Source organism: Alligator mississippiensis, chromosome 2 (genome assembly GCF_030867095.1).
Source record: "Alligator mississippiensis isolate rAllMis1 chromosome 2, rAllMis1, whole genome shotgun sequence".
NCBI lineage: Eukaryota > Metazoa > Chordata > Crocodylia > Alligatoridae > Alligator > Alligator mississippiensis.
In genome coordinates, this window is record NC_081825.1 from 130,784,506 (window position 1) to 130,797,496 (window position 12,991).

The 12,991-nt window shown below is 40.8% G+C and overlaps 1 protein-coding gene across 7 annotated transcripts in view; it reads left to right on the plus strand.

Annotated features, from left to right (window-relative positions):
* Positions 1–12,991, plus strand: part of TBCK (TBC1 domain containing kinase) — a 186,769-nt gene that overhangs the window by 13,074 nt on the left and 160,704 nt on the right. For 6 of the 7 annotated variants that reach the window (XR_002094296.2, XM_006269375.4, XM_059722137.1 and 3 more), the window contains one exon: positions 1,859–1,931. The exons of the other annotated variant lie outside the window; for it this stretch is intronic. Coding sequence is in view for 5 of the 6 variants with exons in the window: in XM_006269375.4 (XP_006269437.1) it covers positions 1,859–1,931 (73 nt within the window). In the remaining variant the exon portion in view is untranslated. The remainder of the gene's footprint in view (positions 1–1,858; positions 1,932–12,991) is intronic. 7 annotated transcript variants of the gene reach the window in all.

The following is a 12,991-nucleotide window of genomic DNA, read 5'->3' on the forward strand; positions in this document are numbered from 1 at the left end:
TGTCCTGTGCTGTGTGGAGGGCTCTGCCACAAGCCCCCATAGGCTGACGGCCTGTGCTACACCCAGTGAGTGGCCTTTTTATTTTTAAGTGCCGGGACACGGTCCAGGTGGGACAGCCATTGTTAAGGCTGGGAGAGCGGTCGGGAGGCACGGGGGGAGGGGGGACTGGGGGAGCAGGCAGCAGAGGGGCCACATGGGGGTCCCCCCATGGTCCCCACCCATGACTTATAAGCACAGAGTCTGAGTCCAGCTCCCTGTGGTGGCAAGTGGGGACTGCCCAAGCATCCATATTGCCTCTGAATCTTTTCTGAATTAATTTGGAGGCTTTGCATTGATTTTGGAGCTTTTTATTGGTCTCCTGATTTATTTATTTTTTTGATTCCGAATCAGAGATTCGGCTGCTGAATCTCCTCCAAATTGAATCAGCAACTGAAGCGTCACACAGCCCTAGTGGGCACCATTGTTATGATGTATGGTATACTGTCATTGTTAGGTTTGTGTCTGAGTAAATAAACACCTAGCTTAACTCCACTTTCCTAAAACTTATAAGCATCTAATTGAAGCTTTTCCTAGAAAATCCAGCATGCTTTTCAGAGCTGTGGCAAACTGTTCTGATCAGTGTTTCTTGTTTGTTTGCTTAGACCAGTTCATGTTTTGGCATCAAATTTACCTCATATTTTTAGTTCATGCTGTGAGAATACATCTCTCATCTCATCACTCAAAATGTTATTTACATGTCCATTAACTGTTTTCACATGTAAAGCTAGCTCACAAATCAGGATTCAGCTGTTTTCTATTCGGAAGTGATTCAAGATGATCTTATTTCCTTGGAAGCTCAAAAGGAATGGAGTGCACAGTTGGCACAAAATACCCCCTGTGCCTTGGATTGGTAGTTTTAAAGATACCACTAACAACATTCACCCTTTATAAAAGCTTATATAGGCTGTAACTGCCTAGCTAATTACAGGATCTGCCAAAAGGTATAGTTGGTAAATTCTGCCCTCCTGCCCAACCCTTCCACTTTGAAAGAGAGATTGTTGAATGTAAACCAGCAGTGGTGGTGTCCAGATCACTGTTTCTCGGCCCCTAGATCAAGTGTAATTGTATATAGCATCATGAGCTTTACAGACTATTTTGGAATTGATGGCATAAAGTATTTTCGCTCACACTTTATATATAAACGTTTTCAGGATACAGTTATCAAATCTGTTGATCATCAAGGCAGAAAAAAATGAGGATATTGTACTTCTTAATGAAGATACTAGTAGATTAAGAGGTAAATAAATGCTTCCAAGTTTAACCTGTCAGTTGTCTACTGAAATAATATGGTAGTGAAACTGACATTGTAATACTTAAAGCAGTGGCAAAGCACTCCACGTGGTCAAAAAGTTTCTGGATATATAGTAGCTAATGTTTGAGGAGAGAAAAATCTGCAAACTAAATTCAGAAGTGAAGGTAGTAAAGTTCAGTGAACTCTGGAAAGATACTTTTCTCCTCTTCTCATATTGTTGGAAGGTAAGGTATCAGAAAATTCACCATACAGCCATCCCAGTATAAGTGGTGCTCTCAGTTCCCGAGAACTGTTTAGCAATTGAGATGATGGCAAATTCTTGGTATGTCAAATTTATGTGAATATTTGCAGGGCAGGGCAGGAAACATTGTGACCTACAGGGAAAAAAATATTTTTTTCTTGTGTATTCGATTTGTAATCATTCTGAAGGAAGTATTTATTTAATAATATATCTCGTGTATGCCAAAATGCTGTATAATAATTTAAATAACGTGGCTGTTGAAATATTTGGGGTAAAGCCATGTGTCTAGATTTGTAAATTTGCTTTTGGTATATTCTTTTAATTAGAGAGGCTGGTGGTGGCAGCTGAACACTGTGAAAAGAGTTTGGAAGATTTGCTACGGGATGGGAAACCTGTGAGGTATGATATCAAACTACTAATGAACCCACTAACAAAAAGGTTTAGATATTTTCAGTGACCGAGTCCAGGCACACTGAAGAAAATGTGACTACTTTTATAGTTCAGCATGAATTCAATTTTGATGTTGCTCAATGTTTGACTGTCTTCCTACTGCCAAACAAATAACTACTTTTTTTTTCTTATAAGTTGGGGGGGAGGGGTATTTAAAGCTAAAATAGGTTGGGGGGGGTTTACACTGAATTTTGTAAAACTTAGGCATTTAAGTCTTTTTTTTAGTAGTATTGAGCTCAATAGGAATTGAAGTGTAAAGGTTATTTGGTTTCATGAAATATGACAATTGATGTTTAATTTTTTTTAGATGAAAATGTCACTTTTTCAGTAGGGAAAATCATGAAGTGTAGATAGTGAAATCACTGTTGCTTGTTATGATGTGTAAAGTTAGCTGAGCCTACATCTTTTATTTTAAAAAATATATTTGTCAGCCAAGTTTGAAAAATATTAATTTGATGTAAAACAAATACAAGAGAAGAGATTACTTCTTATTGTACCAAAAATATTGAGTAAGTATAGATCATTCTCATAATAGAAAACATTATGTGAAGTGCTAAACTTTCAGGATTTTTTTTTAAGTTATTGCTACTGTGAATTTAGGCAACATCTTCCTTCAGTGAGAAATTCAGGATATTTATGTAATCACAACTTTGAGCCTTTTCCTTGAGACTTGTTCCTTTTATCTCTAAACCACAGCATTATAGTTAGTCACTGAAGTCCCAGGATAAAACTCGGAGAATACAGATTTAACACTCAAACAGTGCTTAGTTGCTCAAAGAAGGCTTGTTAAAGTTTATTTCATTATCAAGTTGAGTCAGGATTCTAGCGATTTTTAAAACCTTGTAATGCAAAGTCTTCTGTTTCCCTCAATGCCCTAAATCCTCAGCCTTTGGTCATGAAGGCAATTAGAGAAGAGGGACTGATCTTGGGTAACCAGTGTCTTTCCTTCTACGTGAGAAATGCCCAGACAATATTCCATTTCTCTTATTCTTTATAAGATTTAGAGTTTCAATTCAGTGCAAGATTTACCTTATTAATTCTATGTAACAGAATGGCTTTTAGAGACCCTAGATATTTTAATTCCTACATATCCTTATTCTGTCATTAAAGTTATACTGTTGAGCAGTGCTAGTCAGTATTAACACTTGCCCCAGACTCTATTCTTTGTATATTCTGATATAAATTACAGTGCAGTACTTGCATAAATTTGAGGGAGTTGTAAATGGTTATAAAGGTTATTTATTGCAGTACAGTTCTTCAAGATGAAAGGGAAGTGTTAACCGCCCATGCCATTCACTTGAGCGCTTCGCCCTTTCTGCCTGTTTGGATGCAGCTGCCTCCTTTTGAGTCAACAGCTTGCCTTCCAGTAAGATACCTTGAAAGGTCAGCAGGGATTCTCATGTGCCACGTCTTGTTACTGGTTATTGCTGGGAGGATGTTCTTGAATCCTGCCTCTCCTGGTCCCTTCTTTTGGCTCTTGCTTGGACTTCTGTTTCAGGGCTCCACCTCCCCTACACCCCTCCTTACACCAACCAAAGATGTTGCTTCTTGACCGAGGCTAAGACAAAGTCTGCCAGCCACGGTAGGGGGCTTAGCCCTTACCTCATCACAGTCCTGCTCAGACGGTGTACCATCCTAGTTCAGGCTTTACGTCAGCCTGGTTTGCCTTACTATTTGCCCCAGGATACCTTACTCCCAGGTGCTCTCCCTTTTCCTCCCAATGGTTACTTAGTCTCCGACTCCTTCCTTCCTTTCTCTTCTCATGGACCCACTGCTGTCCCAGTCTATCCAGGATCCAGAGTCTCGCACAAGGTAAAGATTCAGGCTCTACCAAGCCAGCTTTAGCAGGGCATTCCCCCTCCTGGGGTTACCACCACTCGCCCCTGCCAGGGCAGTCATTCATTCCCAGCTGCTCCAGGCCCTCTGGAGGACTCGCTTCCAGTCCTTCTCGAATGTTGGCCGGTGGGGTTTTTTATTTGCCTCTCTGAGGGCTGGCAGGAAAACCGGCGTTAACATGCATCCATAAAGCACGGCCACATCAGTGCACCCGAATACACCGGCTCTCCTGTGGCACACTGTGGCCACTTCTGTTCTCCTCCCTCCAGTCTTGGCGTGGCTTGCCTTCTTGTGGCGGTCTCTCCCCCACTGCACCTTTGATCCTAGGTGGCGTTTTGCAGTCTCCATGTCCCTCTCTGCTCTTGGCTTGGAGGTAGGTTTTGATCTGTGGCAACGTCCCTGCCACAAGAAGGCTAGATTTTTTTGTGTGTGTGTGATAGTCTTTATGAACAAACTCTATCCACTGCTACAACAATCAACAACCTACAATGAACCCATCAGAATCCATGGATCTTACATATGCCTATCCTAAAATGTGATGCATCTGATCCACGGCACCAAAAGCCTTCATGGAAACTGTGTGGGTGGAACTAGGTTAAAGTTACATACCAGAATGAATGATCGCGAGAAAAATAGTACAGACAGATACTTGAAACACGTGTAGGAGAACACTTTTCACAGAGCAAGAACTTACTTTCTAGTCTTGCTGTCGTTGCACTCAAGGGAAAAATATACAAAACATTTTCAAAAGGCTAGCTGGGAACAAAAATTGATAAACTGGCTATTGCATTCAGGACCTCAACTGTGCACACATACATAGGGGCCTAATATACAAGCTAATAAAGTTGTTAGTAATCTTTTTGGTGGGTTTTGGTTTGAGCCCATAACCTACAAAGCTCTTCATATCAATTGAGCAGTAAAAGCGCCTTTCTTCCCTTGCTCTATTACACACCTCTCCTGTCATCAGTAGAAGCTTTCTTCTAAGATGAGAGCTTTGGTGTAAGATGATTGTTGCTTCTTGACCGTTCTTGGGAAATATTCGCTTCTGGTATTTTTACTAGTTGTGACTTGACATAATAAAAGATTCCTGTTCTAAGGCTCTCTAGGGACCCTTAATAGTTTTACAGCTTTACCTCTCAGTATTAATACTATCCTTCAGCAAATTTAGCCATGTGGTTAAAGCAGAAAAAAAATGTCCTTTTTGGAGTGATGAGGAAGGCAGTTTAAGCGAAGTTATTTCTTGTCAGTAAAGACTAATTTTATTTATATTTATAACTTCAGTCATTTTTGTCTCTGCCAAGAAAATAATGTTTTGTTTTTAAACAGGGGTGAGAAGAAACATGGTGGTTGGATGGGATTTTTATTTAAGATAGAAATGCTGAAGGGCTTCTGCAAGATTAATTTAAAAATCAGTTTATGTATTTCAGTGCTAATTTCAAAAACAAAATCTTTGAGAAAGTAGCTGTTCTGTCCTCTCTGAAGCAGTCACCAGTGCTTCAACTGTGCTAGTTTTATTTGGAGCAGTAGCTAGAAGCTGTATTTCTCTTCAAGAAAAGTGTTTGTTTTTTTTCCAATGAGACCAAGACACATTTTCCCTTCCTTTTCAGTTAATTAAAATGGACGTTTGTTTCTTTTGTGAGATGCATCAATGGCCAGAAGTAGTTTGGACAGGACCAATTCCCAGTTACATTATCTGATCCATCTATGTCACTTAAGCTTTGTAAAGAACTATTTGGCTTCTTCCATGTATTTTAATTGCATTAGTCCATGATACCAGAGCTAGTGTGCATGCTATTGTAATTAATGTTATAAACTGTTTATGGAATGGAAAAAACTGTTCTTATGGTTTCTAAATTAATTCTTCCTACACTTGCCAGAAACCAAGTTCTTTGCACCTGTAAGTTGATGTAAAGTCAGCAGGAAATCTTCTATTAGTTTTAGTGTTGAAATTCAAGACGTACCACTGAGGGCTGTCCATCCTTCTGTGCATATTGCAAAACAGGCTGTTCAACTGTCTGGTGGTTATTTTGCAGTTAGTGTTCTCTAAAGTCATGCATCATTTATGTCTCGCATTACTTACTGTATGGTATGTATCTAGGTATGAGAACAAATACATAAGAACATACCTTGAACTTTAAGTTAATTATTCTCAAAATCTGACCAGGAAGCATGAGTAGGTTCATGAGAACCAACAATTTTTAGGCTTGAATATTAGAAAGCATATAAGGTAATGAGTACGCTTGGATAAATTGTTATATTGTAACAAAACACAAAATTTGCCAAAAATATCATGCCCTCTCTCAATTTAATTAAGCTTAATTTGTGTGGTAATATAGGGTCAGATCTTCAACTTCTGAGTAGGACTGATGACCTGCTAGATTCCAGTGCATAGTGGGAGAAAAGAAAGGATGGAACATGCCCCTTCACGTTTTTTGGAGCTCTTAAGTTTCCTTTGCTTACGCTCTGAAGTTAATGCAGCCTGTAGAGTTGCAGGAAAAGTTGAAAATAAGCAGTCTCTTCTCTTCAGGCTTCCTTGGTTTACCTTGAATGGAGAGACATAGTTAGCCATGTTAGTGTAGTCATTGAATCATAGAGAAGTTGGGTTAGAAGGGACCTCCAGATACCATCTAGTTCAGACGCCTGTCTAAGGCAGGATCATCCCTATTCAAACCATCCTATACAAATCCATAGTCTAAACTCTTAGTAAAATTACTGTCACGCTGACACAGCCCCCTAACTTGTCGCAAGTAAAGCAGATTGACCAACATCCTACTTCTATAAAAGGTTGTTAATATACACTTGAGAGATCCCATGTAGAAGGTCCTGACCCCTGCTACAGAGGAAGGTAAAACCCCACCCACAATCCATACCAATCTGACTATGGGGTAAAATACCTTTAAGTAGAAGGCAGGATAGATTTGCCACCTCATAGTCTAGACTAAGTAAGTGTGTGTGAAATATACACATCATGGATATTGATGTATAGGTATCACAATCTTTTGAGACCTGAAGCTGTCTTCATAAGATGCTGGGAAAGGACGTGCAGATCCAGGGGCACACGCCCCGGGAAGAGTCCAGCACAGCCCCCCAGCCTTCAACCCTACTGGGGTGTGTGTAGCAGCAAGCATTGTGACCCTTGCCCTGCACCCACTGATGGTTCCCTCCACAGCTGGCATCAGCCATTCCTGGGGCTGCTGCAGCAGGGGCCAGGGTGAATGGGAACAAGTGGAGCCCTAGGGGTCATGGGGTGCAGCACAGGTTGTCCACACTCACCCCAGCCCCTGTTGCAGTGGCCCTGGGAGTGGTCATTGCCACCTGCTTGCAGCTGCTGTGCTGTGCTATGCCATGCCCCATGTCCCCTGGGCCTCTGCTTGTCCCCACTCACCCCAGCCCCTGCTGCAGTGGCCCTGGGAGCAGCTGATGCCAGCTGCCTGCACCATGACATGGTGCAGCCCATGAGTGGAGTGAGTGGGGACAAGTGGAGCCCTGGGGGGTTTGGGGCGCAATGCAGTGCAGCCCAGTGGCTCCCAGAGCAGCTGCAGCAGGGCCTGGAATGACTGGGGCCCTGGCCCCATGGCCCTTTCCCTTCCTTCTACAGACTTACCTGCTTGGGGGAGGGGGGAGCATACCTATGTCAATCGCATAAGAGTGAATTTACTTTGCATATAACGATTTGGGGTATAAAAAGGGTCATCACAAGAGCAAATTCGTATATACAGAACCTGCATAAAGTGAGGGAAACCTGTAGCATTTCAATGGAAATGCTTTTGTGAAGCCACACAGAAATCTGGTAACAGTAACACCTGTTGTTAGCTGTAGCAGTGGTGCCTATTGGCAGCCATTAATGTATAAGCCTGTGTCTGGCAATTTATTGTGGTGCATATGAGTAGCTATCTTTCTTTCTTACTCTGTTTCTTCATCCATTTTGCCCTCTTGACACACAAACAAACATCATTCAAGTAACCCATTCATTTCCCTGAAACATGTAATTAATTTGTGGAGGTTGCTGTCTCCTTGCCCACAAAAAAGAATTAATGACATTAAAAGATGGGCAACTTTAAAAAAAAATAAATTTAGCAGTTTTAGAATTGTTCTATTGGGACACACTTCCAGACAGTTTGAAAGGAGCTATATGTACCACTCCTTGTTGTAAAATGAATTGTATAGTCTTTACTTTCATGTTATACTTGGAGTGTGTTCTTCCTTTGAAGTTGGCCTGCACTTGTGTTCTTATTGAGTGTGCCAGCAAATATAGAATGCAGACATTTCACAGACTTCTGGCACCTACAGTAGACTTTCTGGTCTGGTCTTAGATTTGTGACTGTGGCAGTCAAAGCATATTTCTTTCTTCAATAAAATGTAGTTGTCATATGTTTTGAAAGTTATGGTTTTGAAAAATTACCAGTGAACCATCAGATATACGGAGGTATAATATGTTATACATGGAGCTTTTGATGGGAAGCAGACTGTGCAGCTGTTTACTAGCTTCAGAAAAACCATGTGCACATTTGGATGAGTAAGTTTTATTTACCATTATTAGATATTGTCTACTCAGTAGATTGAATTTCTTCATTCTGTCCCTATCAGAATGTACTTCTAGCATACCTGAAGTAAAATTGCATTATAAAAAGATACTATTTGCTAACTTCTGTGTAGCTTGCATTAAAAAAAAAACAACAAAAAAACGGGAAAAAACCTCTAAGGATAGATGCAAGTAATCCAAAAGCTATATAGTTTCATGTGACTTGATTTCAAGGGTTGCATCTATTCAGCTTTAAATCAAAACTACACACAAACTGTACATGAGAAATACTGTCCTGAAGTTACATTTTATATGACTAAATAATGACTCAGTAAAACTCAGCCGCATTAATAAACACTTAAAATAAATAAATAAAGTCTCTCCCTAACAATGTATGAGCTGCTGTGCTTTAGGCTATCTAGTAGCTTCAGTGTTTCATTTACTTTTTTGCCAGAAGCTATTTCCAAGATAAAATTTACTGTAGCAAAAGCATGAATTAAGATGGCTATTAGTCATGACTTGCTTATCCAAAGCTGTTTTTCTTAATGTAGTTAATTTTTCTTTTTTTAAATTGGAGATGTTAGACTGCAAAAATATAACTAATTGTAGTATTCCTTTTAGGAAAAGAGCCTATTTTGGCGTTTAACCTTGTTTATAGCCTAAACATTAAGGCTCAGGACAAACATTATACATAAACCAGTTTAAGCAATCAGAAACTGGTTTAAACCTGTAACAACAGATGTTCAGTGCACATAAATCAGTTTGAAAATGGCTGAAACTGGTTTGAGAGAAACCTGTTTGAACGTAGTACTAGTATTAGAGTTAACTGATTGGGGTCAAACCAGTTTATGCAATGTCTGTCCCAGCCTCCTTGCTGGTTTTAAGATAAACCAGACACCCCCAACATCGTGGCATGCTCTCTGGGCTGGGCGGGGCTCTGCTCCACAGCAGAGCTGGCCCTGCCCCTCTGCTCCCTGGCCAGAGCTCCAGCAAAGGTTTCCAAGCACAGAGCATCTGCCTGGCTTCCCCCTGCTAAGCAGGGATTATCCCCCCTTCTCTCTCCCTTACACAGACACATCAGCATTAGCTAGCGGACCACATGCTGGCTACAGTCTGTGCTGTGGGAGACAACAGGCAGACAGGCTTTTGGGAGCTAATCAACAGGTAGTTTAATGTCCTTCCTTAGAAGAGCTATTTAAGAAGAGCTCCATTAGTTAATGGAGTGAGGCTTTGTTTTCTTAAATGGTTTGATAAACACTGCGTTACAGGTGATAAACATTCCCTGCTGGGTTGCTTGGAGGTGGGGGGGGGGGGAATAATCAGTGTCCTTCTGGGGCCTGGCCACACCCCCCTCCGCTCAGTCCTTTGCAAGGGAAGGGAGCCCGCTGGCTTCTAGCCTGAGCCACTGCAGGCACGTGCCTGCATTTCTGGGATGTCTGTCTGGTTACAAAACTGATTTGGCCTAGCAAATTAGTTAGACTGACCTGCAAAGATTGAATCAATTCAGGCTTAGGCTTTTTGAATGTCTGCCCCTAGCCTAGTTATATTTTTCATTTGTAAGAGAGAGAGATTGGTATATTTCATGTATTCTGTAAATACTTGATCCTTCCACATTGAAATTTGAAATTAAAAAGAGCTTAATCACAGACTACAATGACCATTGCTCAAGCTCACTTTGGGTGGTACACAATTGGCTATATGCCACATTGCAGCCTGTATACACTATAGTGTGTCTACCATTTGTGCAGCCACGTGTGATTTTTCTCATACTGAAAAAGAATAAAAATGCACATTTTTTCCATGAAGACATGCTACAGTTTCAGTCCTGTTAGGGAAGAGTAGAATGTGAGTAGTAATAGGCATTTACTATTGAATTACTACTTTCTGTTCTAATCTACCCCTCTCTCAATTGCTTTTGGCTTCCTTGTGCAAAATCCTTTTCTGTTCAGAACTTCTTCAAATAATTCATATGCAGGTAGTAGTCAGGCCTGGAAGGTGATTAGTGACCAGGTATATCATTAACACAGAAATAGTTTAGGCCATTGGTGCCCAACTTGCCCAGCCCTGTGGACCAAAGAACTGGTGCAGGTCAGGAATTGTGCAGCAGTATTAATTGCTGCAGCTCCTAGAGCCACGTTGGCCATGGTCACCCCTGCTTTAGGCAGTCTTAACTATTGCTGCTGCTAATACCCTAGTATTCGTGTCTAAAGTAGCTATACTTCCTTGGTGTCACTAGTTCCTCAAAGGGAAAAGACGGATCTAATCACTGACTTTTAGAACCCTCTAAAATATTATTAAATATCACCACTTTAAGGTAGAATCAATTGCCATACAAGAAAAAAAGAAAAATCTTTGCACTGTTTGAGAATTCCTTATTTCCTACCTGTATAAAGTCTCTGTAGCTCTAGTAATAGTGCTTCTGTTGTGAATGTGCATGGTTAAAGACAGAGATAGATTGTTACCATTTTGATCTGTGAGCTAACCAAGTTTGCACTTAGTTTAATGCATCACTGTTAATAGAATAATAATGTGGTTAAACAGATTTAGAGTTCTGTTGCTGTTCTCTGGCCTAGTTATTTAGGGTTCACTTTGGTAGGCAGAACACAGTTATTGCTTAGCTTATTGTCTTTAATTTTAGCAATTTAAGTAATAGAGACTTCTAGAAATGTATTAGCTGTGCTGTCCTATTTTAAAACTGTATAAATAAGTACAAACTCTTCAGAGATTCATGCTAGGGATGTGCGAAGCTTCGGTTGCTAATTCGATTCAGCCTAATTCAGTGGCTGAATCTCCGAATGAGAATTGAATCGGGAGACCCTTTAATCTCTCCAAATCAAATTGGAACCCACTGAATTGGTTCAGGAAGATTCAATGATGTGGACAGAGACAAAGCTTTAAATGTTTGGTTTTTTACATACCTCAAAGTCCCAGGTGGCTCATGAATGCTGAGATGCTGGGGCAGATGCAGAGTCCCACAGGAGCGCGGGGGGGTCCCCAGCGCGCTCGGCAGCAGACCTGGTTCCAGTCCACTTCCAGGTCCGTAGGGGGGCTGCCCTACATCCCCCTGGCTTAGTGACTGGTGTCTCCTGGTCTGGGGGGGCACCCAGGGTCCCCCCACGACTGATCGCCAAGCTGGGGGCACCCCCGTGCTCCTGTGGGACACTCCATCTGCTCCACCATTCCGTGAGCATTCGTGAGCCGTGCCTGGTACCTCAAGGTATGTAGAAAAAACATTTAAAGCTCTCTGTGGCCAAATTGCTGATTCTCCAATTTGGCATCAAATCTTCAGATTCGGATTCGGACTAATCAAATCAGGGACAACGATCCAAATAAGCTAATGGAATCACTGTCCCCAATTTGGGCCGAATCCGAATCTCATACGGCCTGTTTTGCACACCCCTAATTCATACCAGTAAATGAAGTTTTTAAATAATTACTGCACGTAGTAAACATGGTATAAGGGCTCATATTCGGAATTTTAGTGCAAATATTATTACTATACAAATAAAGAATAGGAAACATCAAGCCCAAGTGCAGTGGGGCTGGACTCAATGATCAAACCCCTAACATCCATAAATCTGTAAAACCAGGTAACGTTTTGGTTCTGGCCAAAGGGTCCTGCTGTGGCATCAGTTTGGCCTGTAGAGTCCTCAGGAAACAGAAACTTCTTGTTACATTTTTGTAACATTTGTATTCTTTGCTTTATCTTCCTCTGTAGAATAAGATGATATCCACATACCTTTTATACTTCTTGCATAAAACTTCAGATAGGTTGGTGTAGTAATCATTGAGGGGTGTTAACCAAGATTTATTTTAATAGCTTAAAATTAATTGAGTTTAAACATGGGAAGAATTTATAAAGCTGACAGAAGTACTTCAAATACGTAGCTCTGGCAGCCCAGTATGATATCACTCTTCCTTTTTCTCATGGCTTTGTCTTTGATTAAGAAAATATTTTTTCTTTTGGCCTCAATATAAAGAGAGAAGCTGGGCTAACTTTAACCGTGGCAGGGTAAGACAAATTTGGTGCTAGGGTTTTGATTTTTTTTCTTCTCCCAGCAAAGGCTATCTGAGAGGCTGTACTGGATAACTGTGCAATATTATCTCTCTCATAAGGGAGAAATAAAGAAAGATAGTGATTAATTTAATCAGCAATTTCCTGTCAGGAAATCTTTGAAAAGTAATAACTTTGAATGAATAATACAGATAATACTAAGGCCTGCTGTTTTAACAAACACAGCTGAATAAGCACGTGGAGTCCTCTAGGTAGTGTCTGTTTTTAAAAAAAAAATGTCCTCTAATGGCTATTGCAAGAGCCAAGGATTTTGTGGGTGATAGCTTCTATTGGACCAAATGCCTGGTTGAGATTTTAAAAGCATTTCAACGTAGAACACTCTTCTTCTGGTCTCATTGCAGTTAGTCCAATAAAAGATATCCTACAAGAACCTTTTGCCTCATTTTTCTGAACCATCACAAGTTTGTTTGTTTGTTTTACACGTACAAGAAATTTAAAAGGTAGGACTAGTCCAATTCTTCATATCCATTGCTGCTTGCAGTGCCTCTTTATCTCCCTGCCCCAAACTTTATCGCTCAAACTAGTGAGGGAGAAGCAGGGAGAGACCAGAATCTCCTGCCTCCTCACTTTCAAGTT